The sequence below is a fragment of the Zosterops lateralis genome (assembly GCF_965231275.1).
Source record: "Zosterops lateralis genome assembly, chromosome: 14".
In the NCBI taxonomy this organism is placed as follows: Eukaryota; Metazoa; Chordata; class Aves; order Passeriformes; family Zosteropidae; genus Zosterops; species Zosterops lateralis.
The window spans coordinates 10,537,407-10,562,335 of record NC_139774.1 but is presented as its reverse complement, the minus strand read 5'-3'; the positions used below and the strand labels follow the sequence as shown (position 1 = coordinate 10,562,335).

The 24,929-nt window shown below is 47.4% G+C and overlaps 1 protein-coding gene across 1 annotated transcript; it reads right to left on the bottom strand.

The window, feature by feature from the left end:
* Window positions 1–286: 286 nt before the first annotated feature.
* Window positions 287–17,770, bottom strand: WNT8A (Wnt family member 8A; the record flags this gene model as incomplete). Its single annotated transcript, XM_083871518.1, has 7 exons — window positions 287–847; window positions 1,784–1,926; window positions 2,042–2,167; window positions 3,057–3,195; window positions 3,407–3,440; window positions 10,405–10,654; window positions 17,671–17,770. The coding sequence occupies 7 exons, from the start codon at window positions 17,768–17,770 to the stop codon at window positions 287–289; spliced, it is 1,353 nt and encodes a 450-aa protein (XP_083727644.1).
* Window positions 17,771–24,929: the final 7,159 nt, after the last annotated feature.

Below are 24,929 nucleotides of genomic sequence, written 5' to 3'. Positions count from 1 at the left end.
CCACTGGCAAGGACATAAGGGGTTGAGCCCACCTAAACCATGAAATTTCTCCCTCTGTCCAATACACAGATAAAGTGACTCCCAAGAAGAAAGAAGCTACCGGTAAATGTTGAGGAAAAGACATGGAAGCAAGATGGACCAAGGTCCCTCAGCGCCTGCGCCTTGTGCTTCCCAATCCCCCCGCATGGATCCACAGGAGAGACACCCCATCACCTCACAGGGTGCACACTCAACCCCGTGGCCCCTGGGACGCTCCTTCCCCAGCACGAGGCCACCAAATCGTCCCCTATCTCCTGTGGCCCCTGCTCCTCTGCCTGATGTGGTTGGGGGCGGCGGGGTCGCGGCGGGTGCAGAAGTGCTTGGCCACCAGTGTCCGGCACTGCTCGCAGCGCACGGTGCAGCACCAGTGGAACTTGCAGTTGCAGCTGGCCACCACCTCGGTCCTGCGCTCCTCCACCCGCAGCCCGCACTCGGTGCAGAGCCGCCGGCAGCTCCTCTTCTCCCACTGCGAGAGGTTCTTGCCGGTCTGCAGGCACTCGCGGCCCTCGGTGCCGTGGTGGCCCAGGCTGGCGTTCCTGGTGCAGTAGTCGGGGGAGTCCTCCAGGAAGACAAGCTCGGTGGCGTGGATGTGGTGGAAGGTCTCGGCCGTGGCCCCGCGGCTGTCGGCGCTGTTACCGGCCCTCAGGCGCCTCTTGTCCATCTCCAGCTTGTGGGCCTGGTCGTATTTGATCTTCAGGTAGTTGCCGATCTCACGGAACTCGGCGAGCTGCAGCCAGCAGGTCTGGATGCTGCAGCTGCCCGACACCCCATGGCACTTGCAGGCTCTCTTCATTGTGTCTTTCACTGCCTTGGTAGGATGAGGTGAAGAAATTAGGACATGTCAAAATCAGGCTCTACAGCACCTGTAATTTGGGGACACTGAATCTAAAGTGGCTCGTGTTTGGCGTGACTTCAAGTCCTTCCAAGAGCTCACGCTCTCAGTTCCTGGAAAACATGTGTCCCAGAGGTAAGTGGGCACAAACTATTGTCTCCAGCCCTTCCAGGAGAATCCAGGCCAGGAAGAAGTGCCTTTGTCAGGTCATGCCCTTCTCACACCACTCACCAGCGTCAACCCATCATCCCTTTCAGAGGTTTCATTCGAAATGTGTGAAACTGCTTTGGAATAATCATACCCAACCTCTCTGCATCTCCTCCAGGCCAAGCACTTCACAGATATTATCTGCCTATCTCCCTCTGGTATTTATAAGGTCCCAATCACTGGTATCTATGTGAGATTAAGCCTTGACACACCCTATGAGATAGGTATGTTAAGTGTTGTCATCCTTGTTTTTACAGACAAGGAGGTTTGGCAAGATGCTGAGAGCTTCCATGGCCCAGGCAGGAGTGGGGGCGAGTCTGGCTGGCTTGTGAGCAGGGCCAGCTCTCACCTGGCTTCCCAGCCAAAGAGCCTGGACATGCATATTGCAAGAAAGTCAGGAAGGTGGTTCTGGCTTTGTTTTACAGACCAGACAAGCCTAGATGTGAGTACAAACCCCATGCATTTCTGAATAAGTGGTGTGTGCCAGCAGTTAACTGCATTACACAGCTGCAGAAGCTGGAGGTGGGAACAGCTCTTACTGTGATTCCCTGTGCTGAGGTTCAAGGCCAGATTCCGGCTGTGTTTTTTCCCCACGTAACCACTACTGGGCCTGGATTGTCACAGGGGCCTGAAAATGGGAGCCTGAACAGCCTAGATTTTGTTTTTAACATAGACATTATTATTATTACTATTATTATTACTTACAAGTCTCCCAACTTCATTGTTGTGCAGGTTAATCAGCGCACGGGTATCGTGTCCTGTTTCCAAGGCATCCACAAAAAGTTTGGAAACCTTCTCCCCAAACTCCACGTTGTCACTGCATCCTCCCCAGACCCAGCCTCGGCCACCTGCAAGACAGACACAGGCTTGAGCACAGACCTGCCCCAAATTCTGCCCTGAGCTCTGTGGGTCTGTATGTGGGGACAGAGGGACGGGTCAGTCTGTCCTGGGATGGTCACTCACCCACACGGCCGTTCCTGGAGTCGTCGCAGCCACAGCTCTCAAAGTCTCCCAGGCTGCAGTTCCTGGTGAGGGTGTACATGACCCCAGCAGAGCTGATGGCGTGCACAAAGGAGGTTTCCCGGGTGGCTGGGGGAGAGGGGGGTAAAAGCTGTCACATGCAAATATAGACATCAATCCCAGATTATCAGGAATGAAGATCTCCTGTGCTGGGAAAGTGCAAGGAGAAAATACCCACAAGCTCTGTGCAAAAAGGTAAAGTGCTACAGAAATCAAACGCTCATGACTGGATCTTTTCAGGCTTCAGCATCACAAGGTACAGCAATCTGGTATCCTATTATGCAGGTATCCATACAGGGAATGGAACTTCTCCCCAGAGGTAGGATTTTAAGGAAATGCCATAGTCCTGCTCTGGCCAAGGTGAGTTATTTCTCCTTTCACCTGGCACTTTGTTCATCTCTGTCCTTCCCTGCCTGGGGGTATGTTGTGCTTTGATCTTGCCCGCTGGAGAAAATGGTCATTGATCCTTTGAACCTGTGCTAACAGCTGTCTGCACCCACACTCCTAGTGTAGTCCTTTCTGGCTTTCTGCAGAGATTCAAATAGAGATGCTGCTCTGGATAAAAGGAGACTTCTGCCCTATATCTATTGAAATAGATAATATTGAAATATATGCGCAGCTTTCTTACTAAGGCAGTTTCTTAGTGCACATCTCTGGTTTCTCCCTTTGCCTCTCCTGCACTTTTCCTCACTGTAAGCTCGGGTCTCCCTGGCACTGCACTCCCCGGGATGCTGCCCACAAAGGGGCAGGAGCAGACCCATGGAACAGCACTGCGGGAGAGACTGTGCCCAGGATCCTTAGGAAATAATAGCGCTATTTATGACACCAAGTAATACAGATAAAGGAAAAACAACTGTGATTTTTGGGACAGGAAGGCCCTTTTCCATCAGTCAATTAAATCAGCAGCACCAGCTCTCCCCAGAGCCCCCCGGGCAGGGGGCAGGGAAAGTGCACTCACCGCTGCGGAGCCGGTTGTGGGTGGAGAGCTGCAGGGCGCTCTCAGGGCAGTTCCAGCGCTCCCAGCCGAACTGGAACTTGCACTCCTCCATCCCACTGTGTGCCCCGGCCGCCACGCTGCTGGAGAATGTCAGGTAAGCCTGCCATGGGAAACAGCGGGGTTAAAACCCACCCTGTTTTAGCATTTATCAGTGAAAACAAACATAAGCAGGTTGGGAGTCTTTCCCTCTGCGCTTGGCAGGACTTGGAGCCGATATGCTCTGGGAAGTCTGGTTTCTTGGAAAGAACTATTTCCCATTTGCAAAACAAAATCACTCTATTTAAATTCCTGACAGTCTGTATGTTAATTACCTTAGGTCCTGTCATCAGAAAGTTATTCACAGACCTGAAACAAAGAAAATAAAATAAATCACCTTACCACAGGCTGAAGAGCATCTCTAAAAAATGCCCTTTCCACTGAGTTGGACCCTACCATGCTGCTGTATGGAGAATGACACTGTAGACTCCTGTGATGGAGAGGATGAGGAGGGTGCTTCTCTTCATGGCTGTCACAAGGAGTGGGGTTGGATCCCTTTGGCTGCTCTGTAGATTTCCACACCGCAGGTCTCCACACAAGCAGGGCCGCCTCCTTCCACTCCTTCCCAAGGTGAGCTATGGGGATGGAGCAAAGCTGCAGGAACCTCCAACCCTGATATTTATAAGGTGAAGTTGTGAATAGTCAAAACCCCCCATTCATTTGCTACCCAATGACTTAATGTGGTTAAAAAAGCTCCTGCTCCAATGGGTGACAAGGAACCGCCTAAGGTTGCACTTCAAAAGGCGGCGGGTGTCCCTGGGAGCGGGATGGTCTGAAGGAAAGCAAACTTCCCTAACAATGGGACACTTTTAACTCTCTTCCCCACTACCAGCCATCCCTTTCTGCTGGCCCCAAGTCCTCTTGCCTTCTCCTTTTCATCCTCTGCTTGCCAGCAGAGGCTCCATCCCCATGTCCCTTCGAAACAACAAGTGGATGCATTTCTATAGTTCCCCTGCTATCTGCCTGCTCCCTCCTATGAGAATTCCCTGAGGAGTTTTAACAACCCTTCTGTAAAGATCTATAGGGGATAGACCTCCCAGGTCTCCTTGGTTTGCAGAGAAGAGTTTAATGGCAGGTTTTTTCCTTCTCACCTCTTTACGATGAAAGTTTCTGCGTTTCCATCCTGGTAACAGCAAGCATGGCTCAGTAGCATTTGGAAATCTCTCTAATTTACGCGGCTGCAGCTTGGGAACACTGTGTGAATCATTTATGTGGTTTTCTCCATGCTCCAACACTGTAATTAGGGGAACAGTTTTCTGGGGTTGGCAATTTCCTTACGGTGAAGGCTGCTGCAGCAAAGGCACAGCTGCTGCTGCTCCAGGCAGGAGCTGCCCATAGCCTGAGTGGAATGAGGGGCCTCTGCTGCAGCTGAGCCATCATCTGTGCTTGGGAAAGGAAAGTTCTTATCAGAGGAGACCCAAAAAGCCTTTTGGTAGTTTGCAGCCAGTATCATTAAGGGTTGTGAGCAGCTCTAATGTAGCTGATGGAGGAATGGGGAGATGGTGTTCATGGAAACTCCTTGGTCTGTTTTCCTGTGGGTAAATTGTCCCACCGGGGGCTGGCTCACCCTGGGCAGGGATCCTGGCTGCTCCATGGGGTAGTGTGGGTACTTGGTCCCAAAGCAGTGCTGTGCTGTGCCAGCAGTGACAAACAACCCCCTGGCTCTGCCTGTCACTGTCCCATGGCACACAGGCACAGTATCTGCCCATGATGCCTCTTTGGCTCTGTGGCAGGCAGAGGTGCTGCCTTTTTTCTCCTCATCTCAGCTCCCTGACTGCCCCTGGGGTGCACCCATCTCCCTGAGTTAATCACTACTGCTGCAAGGGGACTGATAAAAGAGCAGCAAAAGCAAGGTACAAGGGAATGGGACTGCACTGGACATGGCACTTGGGGTGCTGCCCCAGAAGCAGAAGGGGACACACAAGGACAAAACCCCATCTTCACATACAGACAAGTGTCCACAGCCAGTAGCACAATGGCTAGGCAAGGGGATGCACCTTAATACCTTTGAGAAGTAGTTTTGTGTCCTGCCATGAAATGCTCAAGAGCATTGCAGAGCCAGCAACCTGCCCTGAGGTTTGACACCTCAGAGCTGCTGTCTGAAGTGCAGGCCTGTGGGCTCAGCTCCCACTGCTGGAGACCTGTCACTCCTCTCCTGCCCAGAGCACAGACCAGCCCCTCACTGCTCCTGGCTGCACAGGGATTCTCCCTGTCCTGTTGCCCCTCAGCGAGTGAAGGGAGAGCCCTTTCCCTCCAGACTCTGCAGAAGGGAAACCTGGAGTCAGCTGGGCAAAGCCGCAAACAACCCGTTTGTAACCAGAGGATTAAAATTGCAGATTGGTTGAAAAGCAGGGATGCAAAATACCTTCCAAGTGAGCACAAAGCTGGTGCAGTCCCACCACCATGGAAAACCCTCTGTGAGTCAGCATTTTAATCATTACCATCCCAAGCAGATCCTACTTGTTAGAGCTGTCAAAGGACAATTACTGGGAATGAAGTGTTTCCCATGTATCAGGGAAACTCATTGATTAAAGCCCATGCATATGGCTTGGAAGTCTGCGTGCATTTTCTGTGTGCACACAGGTAATTTTGGGGGGTTGTGTCTGGCTGCCCCTGAGGCCATATAAGTTAGGTTTTTTTCCTTGTCTGAGACAGCTTGTGCAGCTAAAAAAAAAAAGTTGGCATGTCTGCTCTGTCAGTTCACACATGATACTGCTATCACATGCCAGAGGAATAACAGCGTCCCTGGGCGTGAGCTGTGCCGCTGGCAGGACCACACAGTTCTTTGCCCAGGCTATTAAAAATGTCCTTTCTAATTAAAGTCACAGCGATCTTAAAAGTCACTCATAACGTTGTCACTTGCACTAGTTGTCAGCAAACAAAGCAGCGTGCTGGGACAAGCCTTCCCACGCCGCTCCAGGTTTTTTCCACATTAACTGCTCAGGTCTGGCAAGCGGGAGGCAGCATTTCTGCAGCTCACACAGCAGTAAGTGCAGTGATTCCAACTCTATGGCTGCCTGGCTTTTCCACCTGAGGCAAAAGCAGACTTGGTTCTTGCTGTATTAATAAATTTGCACTTATAGACCGCTTCGTGCAACACTGTTTGCAGCTGGGTAAACTGAGGCACAGAAACAGGTGGTCTGGAGATTTCGGGGTGGATCAGTGGCAGAGCTGAACTGGGCAGAGCTGTTTGGAAGCTGATTTTGGTGCTTTGCTCCAGAAGTCACTGGGCACGTGTGGGCCAAGCTCAGTTGGGCTCTGGAGGCTGCAGGGCTGGATGCTCCCCCATTGCCCACGGGAACAGCCCACTGGTCACCCCATGGGTCATCTGAGAAATGATGCTGAAGGTGGTTTCCCTTTGATTTTCCCACTGCCTAGAGACCTGCTTTTGGTTTGGTTCTGGATGGGGAAAAGTCTAGAAGGCAAATTCTGTTGAATTTACCTGGTTATGAAGAATGTGCACTGTCAGTGGTTCTGGGCAACCTGGCCCTCATGAGCCATCAGCTCTGCCCAGCATGGAGGCAGCACCCCCTGCACCGTGTGATGCTGAGGGACTGGCTGTTTCCAAAGCACTGTCCTGAGTGTCAGCTGGACCCCCTTGACTTAACTGATAAAATTTTGATGCCTTGTTCCTTATGTTCTTGCTATGTAACCAAACAGGCAGTGCTTTTCATGGGATAGTCAAAATCCTAAAGCATTTTGGTATCTGCCTTAATTAAAGAGACAACAATAGTATATACAGCCCCCCACACCTACAAAACCCTTTTCACACCACAATTTGGGTTTTAAGGGAAGGCAGACATGAGGTAAAACGGTTTATCAGGGTGGCAGGTTCCACAGGAGTTGGGGCTTGTCTTGTGCTGCCCCGTGGATGTGGACAACAGGAAAATAAAGCACAGGCAGGCCACTTGCTAAATTGCCCTCGGCAGGTGACACATTCAGAGCCCTGGCGTCAAATCCTGCATTGCTGCCCTCCTGACAATAGAAACCCACCTGGGTAATTAGAAAGCCACCCCCTGGCTGGTGAGGTGGAGGGTGTTTTATGGTGCTCTCCCACACTGCTCACCCCGGGAAGCCTCCCTTGGTCTGTACACAGCAAAGGGGATGTGTCCCTGTGCTGCACAATACTCCACCCCAGAGCCCTGCAGGCGTGGGGAAGCCCTCCTGCACACCCAGTTCTTCCGGGAATTGATATTTTTAGTTTTCTCAGCTTTCCTGTATTGGGGAAAATATGTCCCCATTGCTCTGCCTGCTGCAAAGTCCCTGTGTGCTGCTGCAGTTCCCAGCTGGAGCGAACAGAGGCAGGACCCAAGCCCTGGACTGGCAATGCTGAGGGGAGTTTTGCCTGTATAATGAATATGTTTTGATTAATGAATAGTAATTGAGGATGGAGATGTAACTGGAATCAGATATTGTGCCACACCTACTGCACAGGCTTGGTCCTCTTCATGCCTGTTTTGGCACATAGAAATAGCCCAATATGCACTGAAAACAAGGTTAAACCACCTAACAGAGACATCTTAGGATGTGCTTTCACAGTGACAAAACTATCTCAAGGAGTTCCTGTCTCTCAGCAGCACTTTGTACCCTCAGCTGTACCAATGCACTCAGTTTTTCTGTCTTAATTTTAACCCTGATTCCCAGCACAGCCTCATGTAGCGTGATGGGGTGAGAAGTGAACTTCAACCATGAGGCCACAAAAAATCAAGCCCAAGGTAAGAGCCTCTTCTACTGAAGGAAACACACCCTGGGATAGAAGCCAGCACCACAGGAAGCTCCAGGTTGTACCTTTTGGTTCCAGAAAGGAAAAAAAATTGAGGTTTGGAACCCATTTCTGATCTTTTGAGACACGAGCTGGCCAGGAACATAGATGCTTCCCAGCAAGGGCTGTCAAAGTGATTTGGGAATGTCCTGATTAGGGTTGTAGAAAAGGCTCAGAGCATTGCAGAGCTCTTGGATCTGTGTGCATGGGATGATGTGTTTAGGTTAGAAATGAGAAAATAGGGGTGGAGTGGGGAAACTTTTATTCCATCAACAAGAGGCAGAGCAAGGGGCTCAAGATGAAGATTTAACTTGCTGTGGACTCACCATGTGTCAGGAGTGAGGTGGATGAGCATGGCCCCACCGTGGTGGGGTGGATGGGTTGGGAGATGGGTCAGGGCTCCTCCAGCCCAGTTGACTGGGGACAGTGGTTGGAGGGGGATTTCACCCTGTTAACAGCAGTGCCCATCTCTCTAAGGAAAGCTCTAGAGAGGATTTGGCTGCCCAGTCAGCCCTGGAGAGGCTCCATGACCTGATCAGCCTCACCTCACCTGCCTCCTTTAGGTGTGGCCCCCAAAACCTATAGGACTGTTTACACAGCAGCCTTATAAAGTAGGGACAAGCATTTTGTTTTTCTCTCCCTCTTTAAAGGAAGTGTCATGCAAACAGTGTCAGTGCAGCTGATAGGTTACTGCCTGGGCATCTGCATGCAGGGACCAGATCTCTGTCCTGGCAAGGTGTCACCTCCTAGGTGAAAGCCTGTCCAGGAAGAGATTGGGCACTTGATACAGAGGAAAATTATCACCTCCTTCTTAATTATTCCCAGCCAAACTCAAGTTAAATTAACTGATTACAACCTGGCTCATGCAGTGCTCCCCATCCTTTCCCAGCATGGGTCCTTGTATTACCCCTTTGTGGCTGAGGCTCTGTCATCCCTCCTGTCCCTCATCCATTTCATGTCACACATCAAGCCCAAAGATCTTAAATTCTGAGCTGGATGATAGGGATATGGGTGTTGCTGCTGGCTCTGTCTGGCACACTCAGTGTGGAAGGTTTTGAAACTCACAGAAGAAAATGGTGATTTGAGCCACGAATATTTTCTTTAAACTTATCTTTGTTTCTTTGGACAGAGGTGATTCCAAATGCAGAAAAGCTGTGGCTTCCTCTGGAGCAATCTGGGCTGAGAACAACTTTAAAAATTCTTTGAGTTTTGCTGGGAAAAACAAAGTGAGGAGAAAAGTTGCTTCTGGCACTGGCTGTGCTCATGAAGGCAGTGGAGAGCCTGTGCTGCTGCAGGGTTTGCTCTCCCCAGGGTGCCCACCTGGGCCCTGGCACTTTGCTGTGGTTCCCCCTAAGGAAATCCCTCTTGCCTTGCCTGTCTTCTCACAGGGCTGAGCTCCAGATTTCCATTTCACAGTGCAGCTGGGCACGGATGCCAACATTGGTGTTCATACCTCCCTTCCATCAGCCTGGCAGTGCCATGCATTTATTCATCTTTGAGGTGGGAGGAGACAGCTCCAGTGTTACCTGAGGTCAGAGTGCGATGACAGCTCTTTGCAAGGTCTCTGGTTTTACTGAACCAGTTTTAGGCCTTTGTTGTTCAGTTTAAAGTTGATCCACTGGGAATGTGTGAGGTGGGGATCTGGCTCAGAGGTTCAGCTCATCAGCATCCTCCAGGCACAGAGATCTGTTAGGACACTCCATGGGGTGAATTTTTCCCAGTGATACCTTTTTGAAACAGATTTCCTTGATGATATTTGCTTGGTAAATCCCAGATCAGCCCCTCTGAACACTGAGCTGTGGTGGTTCCGGAGGGATGAACGCAGCCCGCTTTGCCTTTGTTAACTCTGGGGGGTGGGAACAGAGCCCCCAGCCCGGGACCGAACCCACAGGACAGCACGGGGAGCGGGATGCCCGGCGCTGGGGATGTCCCGGCAGTGTCCCCGGCAGTGTCCCCGGCAGTGTCCCCGCAGGCTGGTGACAAGGCTCCCCCCTGTGGGACGGCCCCGCACCGCACCCCCGGCCCCAGCCCACCCTGCACCCCCTGCCCGGGGGGAGTGCCCGGGGGGGCACAGGGGGGGCACAGGGGGGGCACAGGCTGCGGGGTGTCCCCAGCCCGGCACCTCAAGGGGCAGCTGGGATGAAAACTGTGCAGCAATCCCGCTGCCGGGACAACCTCTGGACACTTCTCCATGCTCATTGCTCAGATTGCTCGGGTTGGCTGGCCAAGCCCTGGGACTCTCAAGGTGTATTGAGAAGAGAGAGAGAAAAAACAAACAAACAAAACAAAAAAACAAAACAAAAAACCAACCAAACAAACAAAAAACCCCAAAAAACCAAAAACAATAACAACAACAACAAACCAAAATCAAAACAAAAACAAAACAAAAAATAACAACCAACCAACCAAACAAAAACAAACAAACAAAAAAAACCCACCAAAAAAACAAAACAAACAAAAAAACCACCCCCAAACCCCCAAACAAAACAAAACAAAAAGGACCTCTGTTACGGGTCTGTGGTCCATGTGGCCATGCTGGAGCTGGGTGGACAAGAGCAATCCTCCAGCAGCACCCACAGCCTTCCTGCCCCCAGGGTCATGTCATTGTAATTGTAGCTGCCCCCATCTCGCTCTGGGTTGATGCCACCAGAGTCATCAGCGTTACTGGGGATATCTGCCAGTGTGAGGAGACTGCAGCTGGCACAAGTTGTGTGACACCTGTTCCCTCCCAGTGCCTGTGCTGGCACCAGGGGAGGCCGTGCTGCAGTCAATGCACATGGCCAGGAGCAGCACAGTGGGCCTGGGTCACCCAGATCCCTCTGAAATAAGAGTCTGGACAGGACAGAAATAAAACAGTGAATCTGGGGGAGCAGTGAGGAGGCTGGAGCTATTATAAAGCTGTTATGGAGTTATTGCAATACTATAGGCCTGGAGAGAAGGGTCCTGGCAGTGGCAGTGATGCTGCTGCCCCAGGGCATCCCTGCTGCCTCCATCCCTGCCCTTGGGCTCAGCCCCAAAAGTATGAGCCTTCAGCCAAGGCTCCTCATGCCTGATTTCTTCACTGCTAAATGAAATGTGTGATTTTGGACCTGCACATGTGTTTCTTTAACACTTTGTGGTGGTGACTCCTGCCAGCTCTAGCAATATGGGGGACCAGCTGTGGTCAGGCATGACTTGAGGGAGCTCCTGTGATTAGATAAAAAAATAAAACCCCAATTCTTCTCTCTGAGGAGAAGAATTATTTCCAGCATCATGAGAAAACAAAGCAGACCAAGAGGGATTATTTTCCCCAAACAAGATGCTGTTTGAAAACACCCACTTGGAGTCACACAAAATTTTTTTCCTCCCTTGTTGTTGCAACTTCACCAAATCAAAAATTTTGATACCGAGTTGGCTTCTGAATTCATGAGACCTGCTTAAAATTCCTAAAATTAAAAAAAAAAAAAAAAAATTGAAAATTCTCATTCTTTTTGTTCTGTGCCTACTGCTGGAGCCTTAAGAGATCTCATTTTCATGTGTCCCTTTGACCAGAGCAGCTAGAACCCCCTTTTGCTCCCCCCTCCTCTTCCTTTCTTCCTGATTCCCCACGTTCTGAATGGATTCTGGACCCGGGCCTTGAAGCAAACACGAAGCACTGGGAGATTTGCAGTTGATGGTAGGAGTTGTCAAGAGCTGTTGTCAGCACAGCTTTCAAGATGTGCACCAACCATCCCCAGCAACTGTTCCTTCCCAAGGCATCTCTCCTGACAAGACAGCGAGCACACGGAGCCGCCTCTCCCGGCACGGGCGATGGGAGCTGAGCTTACCCTGCTGTCAGTTTGAGCGGCGTTGTGTTGGAGCTGGAGGAACACCCCCGCACACGACACACCTGCTCCAACACAGCCTGTGCCTTTCCCGTGCCAGCCCGGGCGGGTTGTGCTGTTGGGACACAGCTCCGTGCCCTGCACTGGGCTGGGACAGCCACAGCTCCCCGGGGACTCGGGGACACGCTGGGTGTGAACAGGTGGAGAGGCCAGGGCAGGCTGCCCGTGCCAGGGCTCCAGGAGGACACAGTGGCTTTGTTTGCCCGTGCACAGTGTGGGAGGCTCCCCCAGCTTGGCAGCAAAAGGTTAGTGCTTTTCAAAAGACTATTGTTTTCACCCTGAGTTTTTGGAAAAACAAGGGGCGAGCCAGGCAGAGGCATGAGAACCACCCTGGCTTCTTCTGCCTTGAGTTTCTGCTGCCGTGGGCACCTCTCTGGCTGCACTCCCAGCCCCTGACCTGCTTCCCACGCAGTTCAGACCCCTGATCCCACAGAGTTTTGCAGCTCTTCGTTTGCTTACATCTCTTCCTTGTTTGTTTTCCTGATCCTCTCTTAGCAGGAGAAGTCTCTGCTGCATCAGGACCAGCACTTATGGCAGAACAAACACAAAAAGGTGTTTTCCAACGACTTCTCCAGCCTTGGCCTTGCACTGGCATCCCAGCTTTTGTTGTGGTGGCCAAGCCACTGGCCAAAGCACATTGCCCTTGTCACTGTAGGGCTGTGGCATGTCTCAGCAGTCACAGGGCTAATGACCCAAATAAGAGAGAAACCCCAAATATATTTGAAAAAAAACCCCACATGAGCTTTGAGACTCAGCCATGGTATCTGAACTGGGGCTGGCAGGACCTCCAGGGCCATTTAGCTGGTCCCCAGCTGAGGTGGAACACACATGCCCTTTGCCTAGAACTAGGCTCAGGGCTTGTTCTCTCTGGCTTTCATTGCTATCAGATGCCTGCCTAATGAGATTTATTAAATCAACTCACTTTGGTATAACAACGACAGGAATGCAGACCTCCTATGCCCAGCCAGGGCTTGCTGTGATTGTGCACAGCAATTAGAGGTGACTCACAGGGGCAGGTGGACTTGGCCAAGATCCCGAGAGGGCTGGCCCTATCCCTGGGATTCAGGGGGCAAAATGGTGATGCCAAGAAAGTGGGTGTTTATCAGCATATAATGTTCATCTGCATATAATGATTTCTTTTTTGGCCGTAACAGCATTAGCATGGAAGGCGTTTTTCCTTTGGAGGAGTTGCAAGGTAACACCTCATTTATGTATCTTTACATAACAGCAAGGGGCTGCTGCTAATTGGCAGAAATATTTAAGTTTCCCAACTGGAGCTGGTTCTGTTTATTGAGGAGCTTTTCTCCAGCTCAGTGCCCATCACCATGGAAGATGGGAAAGGTCTCAGCTCCTGGGGTGGGTGGCTGTTGGGGACCCTTGGAGCTGAAGGATGCTCTTCCAGGGACTGAAGGTCAGGTTAACGCCCAGAAGGTGTTTCCTAGGTGTGGGTAAGGTGTTTGCTTTGGTTTGGCTTGGCTCTGCTCATAGCTCCCTCTCAATGGCAGCAACAAATCTTTCCTTGTGTAATGCCTGGAAGGATGAAAATTCCCTGTCTCAGCCAGAAGTAATGAGCAGTTTCCTGGTTGGTGTCCCCAGCTTGCCCCACAGATAAGGGCTGTAATGCTCTTTGGTTAAGATAACAGGGAGCCAAACCTGTCCCTGCTCTTGACAAACTTTATTCTCCTGTTGCAGTTCCTGGGTTGAAATGGTCTCCCTCAGCCGCAGAGAGGGATGTTCCTCAAATCAGAGTACTGCACCTATGTGTTTTTAACTTTGAGCTCTCTGAACTGCTAATTGTGGAACGAGCACTCCCCAAGCCCTGCCATAAAGCTGCTCTCCACCTGGGGCAGGCAGGGGAAAGCTGGGAAGATCTGGCCTTTAACCTTGAGGAGTTTTTCCAGGTGTGCAGGTGTTTGTAGCCTTTGTAGTCAGATCCAGGGGTGGGAAACGTGACTAAAGTTGTTCTCAGCCTATTTAGCAGGGTGAGATGCCTGGATAAAAGCACCGAGATGTTGGGTTTACTGTTTCAGGCTTTAAATTCAAACAGATAAATTGGGAGCAGGCTTCATGAGGGGAGTCTGAGCCCTGAGCAGCACCAAGAGCAGCCCCAAGTCAAGGGCTTGGACAAACCTGAGCTGTGCTTCCAATTCTTTGTATCTTGCAAACACGAAAGGGGAACATCTCTGTTGTTTTCTTGCTTTGGCTAGACCTTCCTTCCCTTCTGACCAAAAAGTGCAGGCTGAAGACACAGCCCAGACCTTTGATTTTTGGGAGAACTTGTGGGTACAGAGATGAGCCGCTGTTTCAGTGATGCCAAAGAAGTTTTTAGTGATTTACAATGTATTTGCTGAGTGAGTTGACAGATGCTCTGAACTGGCAGAGATGGAAGGAGATCATCATGTGGGACAAAACCAAGGAGAAAGTCTCATCTGTGGCCTTACTGCTGCAGGACAGACCTTAAAACCATCCCGGGAAAAGTAACGGGTTGAATGAATCTGGTTGAACGGTAGGAACTCTACAGATTTCCATAGGTGGTGTTGCTCTAAGTCCTACCTCTAAATGCTTCCTCCATGAAGGAACCATCATCAAAGCAAATATTTAAATAATGTCAGAGGCTCCTTGACCCTGAAGTGTGCAGAGGGGAGGACAGGGCATGAGTCACAAAGAAAAGAGCATTGTTTTCTTTGTTGCTCAACCTCTTGCATGCCTTACCTTTTATATAAAAATCAGTATTAATAAATCCAGCTGACCTTAAAATAAACACCCCTTTGAGTCAGGTGCCAAGGGGTCCTCAAATGAGGACCTTGGTCAGGAACAGAAAACATCAGCAGAGTTGAACTGATGAATGTGGATTGACACAGCAGTCTCAGCCTTTTGGACACCACCACATTAACAAAGCTCTGACAGAAATCATTTGTCCTCTTGCCCTGTGTTTTCCTTTGGTCTCCTGGTCATCTCTGGTTACTTTCTGTTGCCACCAAAGGTCACAGTTTTGTGGGTCCACTGCTACTTTTAATTGCAGTGCTGACTATTCACATTCAATGTCATGTGTCAAACAGCCCTTAAGTAAACAAGAGCTGCCTGGACGTCATCCCAGCCATCCCCTTCTGCTTTCTGAAGCCTATAGGGGCTGTGTTCTGCCTCACTTTATGCAGGTACAAGCCCAGCTGAAGCACACAGAGCTACTCTCACTTCACAGCACAAGTAGGATCAAACTGAGGCTCCAGGGACAGCAGTTTATCTGCCCAGAGTAAGCACTTGGTTTTCTAATATGATTGCAAATTAATTCCAGAGATAATGTGATACCATGTAATTGAGAGTCCCCTGAGCTGGTACCAGAGTCTATATTTGCCAAGTCCTCTGCAGACCAGTGAGGATGTTATTGCTCCACCAGTAACTAAGATATAGGGAGTCCTTTCTTGCTTTGAGGGTTTGTCTTACACCCCTGTGCTGCTAAAGGTCTTTCTCTCATCCCTAAAAATCAATGCAATGCTTAATTTTCTTTCTTCTTTAAACTCTCCCTTGTTCTCGTATTGCTTGGTATGAGATGGGCCAAAGGCTTTGTTTGCGCTGCAGTTATCCCAAGGTTGACTTTGCAAGTTAGAGAAATAAAAAAAGCTGTGGAGAGGGTGCTGCAGCCCTTTTCTTCATCTGGAATGTTAATTTGAGTATGTCCTCAGCCCAACCATCAATTTGGCATGGAATTTTTAAGTGGGTAATTACAAAAGTCTAACCTACTGCTGGACAAGACTGAAGCAGGCCAGTTGCTTCCCCTCTGACTCATGCCTGCTGCCAGGCTGGGGGTTTCAAAGTGCAGGAGCTCCTGGCACACACAGTTTGTCCCTCAGGGTTCCCATGAAACACTCTGGAGTGACACAAGGGATGGGAGTGAAGTCTCCAGGCTGCTGTCAAGGCAGTCAGGGGAGTTCCTGTGGATTGGTACCATCTGGGGCTCTGGGATTCTGCAGGATACAGATGATGCAGAAGGGCTGTGTTCCAGCCAAGGGACCTGTGAGTGCCTGGGGTAACCTTCCCAACCTGCCCAAACCCCCGAGCTGCTGTGGAAATGCAAACAAAGGGGGAAGGACATTAGTAAGGGTTGCAGTGTAAACTCGATTTCTGCAAGGCTCAAAGACAGTTGGTCAGAAGAAACCTGTTTATTGTGAGGTTTAGGAAAACAATTTCTATGCAAATTGCGCTTTTTTTTTTTTTTTCTTTTTTTTTTTTTTTTCTTTTTTTTTGCCAAGTAATGGGGTTGATAGAGAACTTGGAATTATAATTTTAAGAATACAAATTCATAGTATCTTCTTCAACAAACACAAAACAAACTTCTCCAGGGAACATTAAATGAACAAATGTTTCCTAAAATAAATGGGCAACAAATATGGGGTAGGAGGGACAAAATAAAACAACAACTCAACTTCAAAGCCAAAACCCCATTGAAGAAGCAGCAGTCACATCTTCGATTTTATACTCAGGCTGTACTTTCACTTTGCTTTTCCTGTTCGATAGCTGGTAGAAAAACAGGAAACAAAAACACCATCAGTCAACATTACTGTTTATGAACAATAAACTTTGCCTTCCTATGGAGGCAGACTGAGGGAGTTTTGGGGGTGTACAGCCTGGAGAAGGCTCTGGGGAGACTTTAGAAGGGCTTCTAGCACTTAAAGGAGCTACAAAAGAGCTGGAGGGGGACTTTGGACAAGAGCCCAGAATGACAGAAAAACAGGCAATGGCTTCACACAGACAGAGGGCAGTTAGATTAGATGTGAGAAAGAAATTCTTCCCTTTGAGGGTGGTGAGGCTCTGGCACAGGTTTCCCAGAGAAGCTGTGGCTGCCCCATCCCTGGAAGTGCTCTAGGCTAGGCTGGACGGGGCTTGCAGTAACCTGATCTAGTGACAGGTGTCCTTGCCCATAGCATGGGGTTGAAATGATCTTTAAAGTCCTTTCTAACCCAAACCATTCTGTGACTCAATGATAATTGTTCTGCAGGATACTGATTTCTGTGGTCATACTTAAAGCCAGAGAATGGTTAAATCCATAATTGGTTGTTTTGATCACCTGAAAGTGACAACTCACTCCCACATCTGCATAGCTAGAAGGGAGGAGTTCATGGCATGCAAAGCTCCTCTTGTATTTACAGCTTTAGGATAATAAAATAGGGGAAAAAAACAGATATCTAATGTTGAGGGACTGTGCGTGTGCACGGCTATGAGCACACACTTCCACAGTGATTAGCAATACTCTTCTGAAGGAAACTGCTCACAAAATCTGCTCCAAATGCTCTTTTCATATCTGAAGCTGAACATGAACCCCAGCCTTATCTGGCTGCCTGTGCACAGTGTGTATGGAAGAAGACCCTGCAGGAGAAAAGCTCAGGGATGCTTTTCTGAGGGAGATTCCCTGTTAGATGAGGATGATGATGGGTTTGCTTGCAGCCTTATTCCCAGAGAAGGTGCCTGGAGGTCTCCTGCCTAGGGCTGACAGCAGGTACCAGTGGGAGGCAGCAGCTCATCTGCCTGATAACATTAAATCCAGAGCCTGGGCACCCTCTGGGGATACTGCCTGGCCTGCCAGGGATGGGGAAAGGTTCCCCCTGCCTCCAGAGGGGCTGGTAACAAGGTCATTACAAACAGATTGATCCTGTTACCAGCACCCAGTGGGAACACTGGTCTTGCTTTTAGCAGAAGCAAGAGCAATCCCATCAGAAAGGGTTTTTCAGACAAAATGCACTGCTGGTTATAATTACTGATATCCTTGGAAGCCCAGCACAGAGTCTCAGTATTATCCCCACTTAAAGTCAGGGATGAGTTTGAGCCTGTAATCCTGTGATTAGTATTCATTTTGCATATGAACTGCAATACGGATTACGTCTTTGCTACTCGTACTTCAAATAGCCTCATAAGCACTTACTTTCTTTAGTGGGCAGTGGATTTTTCTCTCTGGTTTCTGTCTTCTTCAGTTTGGTCTTGTCAAATGTTTCAATTTCTGCAAAATCTGGTTTGTCGGACATGATGGGTCCTGACAAAGAAAGGGAAAACACACCCATGGCTTCATTAGCTAGTGCTGTGATATCAGCCATCTGCAAAGCATTTTCTCCTCGAGAGAAAAAATATGAAAATACCATAAAAATGTTTATTCAAAAACCCCCACAAACCTAACACTCAATCTGGGACCTTTCCCTGAGGCTTGGCTTTTTCAGAGCAAAAGAGGACAAGCGTAAATAGAATTTTCTCTAGATTTCTCAGATGAAATTTCTAAAAATCATATTTTGCACATGGCATCAAGAATAATCAGTAATAAAGAGATGATGATTAATTGCCAGTAATCCACAGTGCCCCCTGACATAAACCTGTATTTTAAGAAATGCTGCTAACTGGAAAATCTACAATAAACCCCAAATCCAATAGGAACAAAGAGCTTCAATTATTATTTTCTTTTAATTAATAGGATTTGTCTTTCATTCTGAGCCTCCTGTACTGAGTACATCCATCGCCTGAGCTGCTGTGGACACTTGAGTGTAACAATAGAGGACCGGTTCCCCCAGCCCTTTGTTTGCTCTTGCTCCACATCCCAGTCACAGCTCAATGGCTTTGATTATACTCTATTATAATAAATAGAAATCCACAAAGCACACCAGCATTTCACCTGTCAAAACTTCCCTAATCCAATTCCTCTATTTATTAAGAAATTGAAGTTAAAAATCCAGCCTGGGCATTATTCCCCTTATTTCAGTGGAATTTCCCATCAAGGCAAGGCTTGGCCCCGAGATGGCTGATATAATTATATTTTTTCCTTCCTGCTGAAAATCAGATTTCATTGCTATCTGCACTGAGACAACAGAGTAAATATTCACAAGGAAAAAAAAATTTAAAAAATGAAAAGCTACTAAAACCACATGGCATTACCGTCTGGCTGCTCTCTCTTCAGCTGCTTGGTGGCCGTCTGAGGCAGTGTGAGTTGAAAAAGGTCAGGGTAATCCCTCCTCTCCTCTCCCCTCCTCCCCCTCCCGAACCCATCGCTATTAATATTGATTAGTTTAGTGCTGGGATTGCTCAGCGTTTAGGGAAAGGACAGATTGCTCCTGTAGAAAGTGCATGAGGGAGGGAAATGGGAAAACTGACATGGAAAACTGCCAAATTACATCTTGATTCTTCTTTTTCTTTCTGTTCTCTTCATTTACCATGACAATCTTGTTGAAGTTTCCCTTCCCACCATTTTCCAGTGCTGAGGTTTGGAGTAAAGGTGAGGTTTTGGGGTTGCTGCTGCCAGATTAGGTTTTTGGGGGGAACTGTAGGTGCATTCAGCAACACGCTTGGGGATCATCCCTGCCTGCCCAGGCTGGCAGAAGCACAAGCCTGGGGCTCTGGAGGGCTCTCAGCACAGCCATGGTGTGATTGCCATGACCAAGGGCCAAGTCTGAGATTAGCACAACCCAGGCAACACAGTGACACCCAGGAATGTGTCCTAAAGGGATGTACAATGAATTTCTGCTTGTCCCTGTTTGGGTAGCTGTTAATTCACTTGCTGCTGCCTCCCTCAGCCCATGGCTCTGGAAGCAGGGAGAGAAGGGCTGTGTGCATCCTCCTGGATACTGGTGTGGGTTTCCTCTTGTGCACCTTTCAGTGTCTCCATCTGAAATTCTTGTCTGGACTCCATGACAGAAGGGAGGCAATGAAGCTGGATAAAATTAATTGTGGCCTAGGAGTAGCTGGTTTTATCTACTGACTGTAAGGTAGCTTGAACAATGAGTTCAGAGGGACAGGGATGTCTCAGCTGATTGAGAGTCCTGGATGGTCTGTGGATCATTCTGTTGGCACTATAGGCTTAAGTAAAATGGGTTTGAGTCTGATATGTGGGCATGGAGAAAATGGTTTTAATGTGCTTAAATGTGTCTTAAGGACCTCTTCTTACAATGCATGTTTAAACTAAAACAATGAACAGGTTTGTGGTTGGACTTGATCTTAAAGATTTTTCCCAGCCTAAGGGATTTTGTGCAGGCTGCCTTGGTTATCTCTGCATCTGCACTGACCACACCAAATCACTGTGTGTGTGCTCCATATTTAATGTCAGGACTCGGTTCCTTTGCTTCTATCCCAAATATCCAGCCAGTTGTCACAGATAGAAAGCTGTGTTCCTGAGTGAAACCCCCTGGGAAAAAGCAGGAAGGCAGCCACTGGGTGAATATTTGGTATAAGCCATAGCCGAGATTTGGCACTGAACAGTCTTTGTGTCTGTTTAGAGAGAGAGCATTAACCTTTTGTTTGGCTGGACACAAGATTTAGAAGATCAGAAAAAACTTTAAAACATAATCTGAGTGATTCATTAATCCAGGCAGTTCATGAGTTTCAGCTTTTTAAATATTTTTTCATTTTAAAAAATAATTATAGTTCTGATTATGAAGAAAGACTAAAAGAATAAAACCTCTTAAACTTGAAGAGTAGTGCAAGTTCTCTCAGTTGTAGAGAGCAAACAAAGTGTTCAGCAAAGGAGAAGAGCCTCACTTTTGGTTTTCTGTGTCCAGTCACGGGCTGTGCCCCCAGGATCCACAGCAGAGCTCAGGCTCTTCTAAACATGCTGAGACAGGGTGAGCACGCTTGTTTTTACTACCACTACCACTTTAATTGCCCAATTTATTGGCAAACCTAATACTAAAACAGTTTGGGATACATTGTTTGGGTTTTTAAACTGAAGATGACCAAGTTTTTAATTGAAATCGGCTTGGGTTTGTGAGGAAGGTGCAACCGTGTTGAGTCAAACAACATAATAATGAGAAATAACACATTCTCACTCTGCTGAAATCAGGAGATACTCATCTCCATAACAAACATCTTGACTATTGCATAAAGTGCCTGTCAAGTTTCTGTAGCTTGTAAATTCCGTGCTGTGGTCAAACACAGCTCGTGTGGGATTCAAACCTCATGTTTATATACTCCGTGCAGCACACACAGCTGGATGCAGTTTACATATGAAAAATTTGGAATTTGGCCTGAGGGCATTGCATACTTTGAGGTAAGATGGGTAGGTAATATCTTACTCAGATGCCTTTTCCTTTCACTAGTAATGGAAATATTTTTGCTATATGAGCAGCAAAGCTGTTCTTTGTCAGGTTTTTAGTTGCAGGATTTCAGAGTCACCATCTTCAGTAAGGGGAACATGGTATTTACCTGCCCTTGGGATGACTATGGTTGCAATGAACCTCAACTTTCCTCATGTTGCACAGAGGCAGCAGAATGATCCAGTGTATAGAAATGTGAAAAACCAGGAAGCCAGTGGAGCATGCAGACTATAGAATCTTTACAGACACTCTACACATAAAGCATGCAAAACTACTCTGGTAGGGCTGTGCCTGAAGAGCTGCCTCATACAATGGAAACTGTATTTTATTTCAATTTGTTGCCAAAAAGATGAAGGGCTGAGTCAAACCTGCCAGGACTGACACTTCTGATACCAGTGAGTCACCTGCCATTGACAGCATTAAACCATGCCTGGCAGCACAAGCCACCGAGTCTGTCAGACACCCACAGAGCAGCAGGGAAAAACAAACACTTTCTCCCAGGATTCGGTAATAGGTGAGAGGAAACGTTTAGAGGGAGCTCAAGGGAAAAGTCTGAAAAGTGAGTCTGGGAGGTTTACACCCTGCTGCTGCCTGACCTCTTCCCTTGGCTGCTGTCACTGCTGTCACCTGGAAGCAGCATGCCCAGCCCATGCACACACATATATATATATATACACACACATATACATATATATGGGCTGTAGCCTTTAATGGGCTGGGGGACGCTGTGCTCATGTTTGGCACAAGAGGTGCTCTGGAAATGCCAAGTTTCATAGAGACGAGGTGGGCAACTGCCAAAAGAAGAGATTTCTTTCTCTGTGGTGCAGCAGTGGGAATCAAATGGTCTCTATTTCCACGGGGAGCTGAGGGGGGACAAAGCACCCTAACGCGAGCAGCCGGGTAGAGGAACAGACGCTTGAGCAGATCAGTGTCTGTAGCTGAGCCAATAAGCTGACACAACTGATTTTATAATCACATTAGTGCTGTCTCGAAATAACACACCCACTCAAATATAACAGTGATTTCATTTTCAAAATGCTGTGGTATTTTTGGTGCAAAAGGTAGGGGATCAATTTGTCAAGGCTGAAAGCTGGGCTGGAATCTGCACGGACCCTAATTCCTGTAGGTCCCTGTGGGCACTGAGCACCTTCCAGGCAGGTAGCAGGACTGAGTTTATTATGAGCTGTCCTTAGAAGGTTTCCCGTCCTCAGGGGAACAGGAAAAAGAAAAGACTACAGCTTCACTGAAAGGGTTTTCTTAGTTCTCTTTGTGCCTTTTGTTCCGTCTTGCTGCCAAAAAAAATATCCCTGTTTGGGAACGGAGACAGGTTCCCAGGCTAAGAGACAATGAATCCTGGGGGTGTAAGGAAGGCACTGATCCCTCTTTGGCAGACTCTGCTGTAATGCTGCACTGCCAGTGAGTAAACACTCAACACTTGTCTTATACTGTATGTTTTATCATTACCTAAGGTGTTTCATTTTCCTTATCAAGACCACTGAACCTTGAGGGTAGGTACATGCAGGAGATGAGGGGGGAGGAGAGGCAGTTGTAGATAGTCCTTCTCCTTGGGCTATTTTTTTCCAGCCCCGTGTTTTCCAAATAGCTCAGGAGTTCAGACAAGTCTATACCAGAAGCCCTGTTGCAGCAAAGAGCAAAAGGAGAAAACATAAGCTAGTGGGAGTAGAAATTGCCACTCTCTCTCTTTATTTTTTTTCTTTTTTGATATTATAAAACTTGGTATGGGGGTGAATTTTTAAAAGTTTAACCAGATGGAGATTCTTGCAACAGAACTTTCTCAAGAAGTGACCCAAAAGTGTGTCTTCCAGCACAAAGTATTTGGCTCTGGCCTGGCCCCTTCTAGCAATATGTGTTGACCCATGCATGAATTATTAAAGGAAAAAGTGGAATTAATACAGAATGTCCATGCACAGGCTTCTCCCCACAAAGCCAGGGTGGGGAACGAAGCATGTGATGTGTTAGTCACATTAGTTAGTGCTACAGAGCACATGACAGTTTGTGATGAATACTCGTCTAGAGACACAAGTTTAGCATGACTTTGACTCTTTAACAGTATTTTTTTTTCCTCTGTTCTGTCTCTGTACAGAAGCATCTCCTGCAACCAGCAGTTTAGGGAAGGAGTAAGGCAAGGAAATCTTGGATGAGCATTGGGAGTGTGCTCAAACATGGCTCTTCTCAGTATAGCTGACTGCTCTGGAATCAAACCATCCACTCTTGGGATTCTCCCTCTCTTTGCTTCAGACAGGAGAAACATTACCATTCAAATTGCACCCACTGTGCAGTAAATAGATAACCAATATAATCTCGGAGAAGATAGATCAAAGATCATAAAATCCAGAGATCTACTAACTTTATGTTGACTTCAGATATTCCTTTTGTCCAGAGGAAAAAGGACAATAGGTGGGTCTCATCCCAAATCATTCCACCCTCAATAGCCTGGGACTCCTTGTAGCTTGAAAGGTTTTATGTTTGGGGAGAAGATAAACCCTGAAGTTTTTCAGCTGCTTAAGGAGACAAGGCTGCTGAAGCAGAGGAATAAAAAGGCAGCCAAATTATCTTTTCTAGCTGATTACTTTGAGCAATTTACAGAATAAAAACTTGTATTTCTCCATCATCTTTTCCAAAAATTGTTTTCCAATTTTATAAGCTTGTTATACAGTGTAAGCCAAACACATAGGTATTACATGCTGTGTACAAGGTCAACAATTATGTAAGAAAATGGTCATCAGTAAGTTCCACATCTGTTAACTTCTGCCTTTTCGAGGAAAGCTGCAAGTATTTTACATTAAATGCTGTTTTTCTTTTTTTAAAATGTGAAAAAAAAAAAGAAAGAAGAAAGATGATACTGTTTACCTCTCCTGGCATCTGAAGTGAACATCTTTTTCTCCAGAACCTGAGTGAACTAGAACATTTTAAATGAGTGCTTTTATGGATTACTTTTTTCTTGCAAATGTATGTAAAGTGACAAAATCGGTTGGATTAAAGCTGTGTCTTCATCCCAGGGTTAACCTGAGCTCTGTCAAATGACTCCTCTGGAGTTAGTGTACCTTGAGTATGAGTGACCACACCATGAAATAACATGGGAACAGCAGAGAGTGATTGTGTTGGCAGCTGACAAATTGTGGCAACATGAACTGTAGCCTCTCCTCAACCCAAGGTAAAAGCACCACAGCAGCTTGAGCATAGATTCCACGTGAGTGCAAAGAATGGCAATTCAACAGCCATGGGGACACACAGGCTTTAATTTGAGCTAACTTTATCTTTGGGGCATGAGTGTGATTGTCCACAGCCCAAGTTGGTGAATGCAGAGAAAAGCAAATAGGAAGTAAAAAATGCAAGTGTGCAGTACTGCAATTTTTGCTTGACTGGTGCATACATTGAGTGATTTTCCCCTTTGGATGAATACTAGCTTGCATAAAATTCAAATAACTCAGCTGTCTACAGATGGGGGGTGGGGAGGAGTGTGGGAAGGGGAACAGACGGAAGGAAATGGAACTGAGAAGACTGAATTAACCTTTCGATGTCTTGAATTTCAAGGAGGGAAGAATTATCTCTTGTTAAGTCTGCAACCATGCAATTAAAATATGAACAAGCCTTAAAAGCCCCATTTGACCCATATTCCTAGATTTCTACTTTAAAGACAGATATAAAACCAAGATTCAGATCCAAAAAGTGTTCAGAGGCTGGGAAAAAAAATCTCATGCTGTAAATGTTTATTTTAATCATAGAACTCTAGTAGAAAAATGAGTAAAAATGTCTGACATTTACACAGAACATGTGCCTTTGATACTGAATTCAGCTTTAAAAAATCCTTACATATGAATCTAGTAATGGCAGACAGTCTGAAATGATGAATGATTTTCTCTGGCCTGGAGTTTGTGTTTCTATAAAATAGATCCTTTCACCTGTTTGAATGTTGTGAAGCCTCATTTCTTAATACAGGGCAAAGCTTTAAAAATGAACCTTGATTCTTAGGCGCCCTTTTGGACACCATGTGTTAGAAAAACTTGATACTTGCTGATACGAGAGTTTCCATGGAGAGTTATGGATGTTCAGCAAGGCCAAGTGTCATGTGCTGGGCATCCTGAAACAAAAT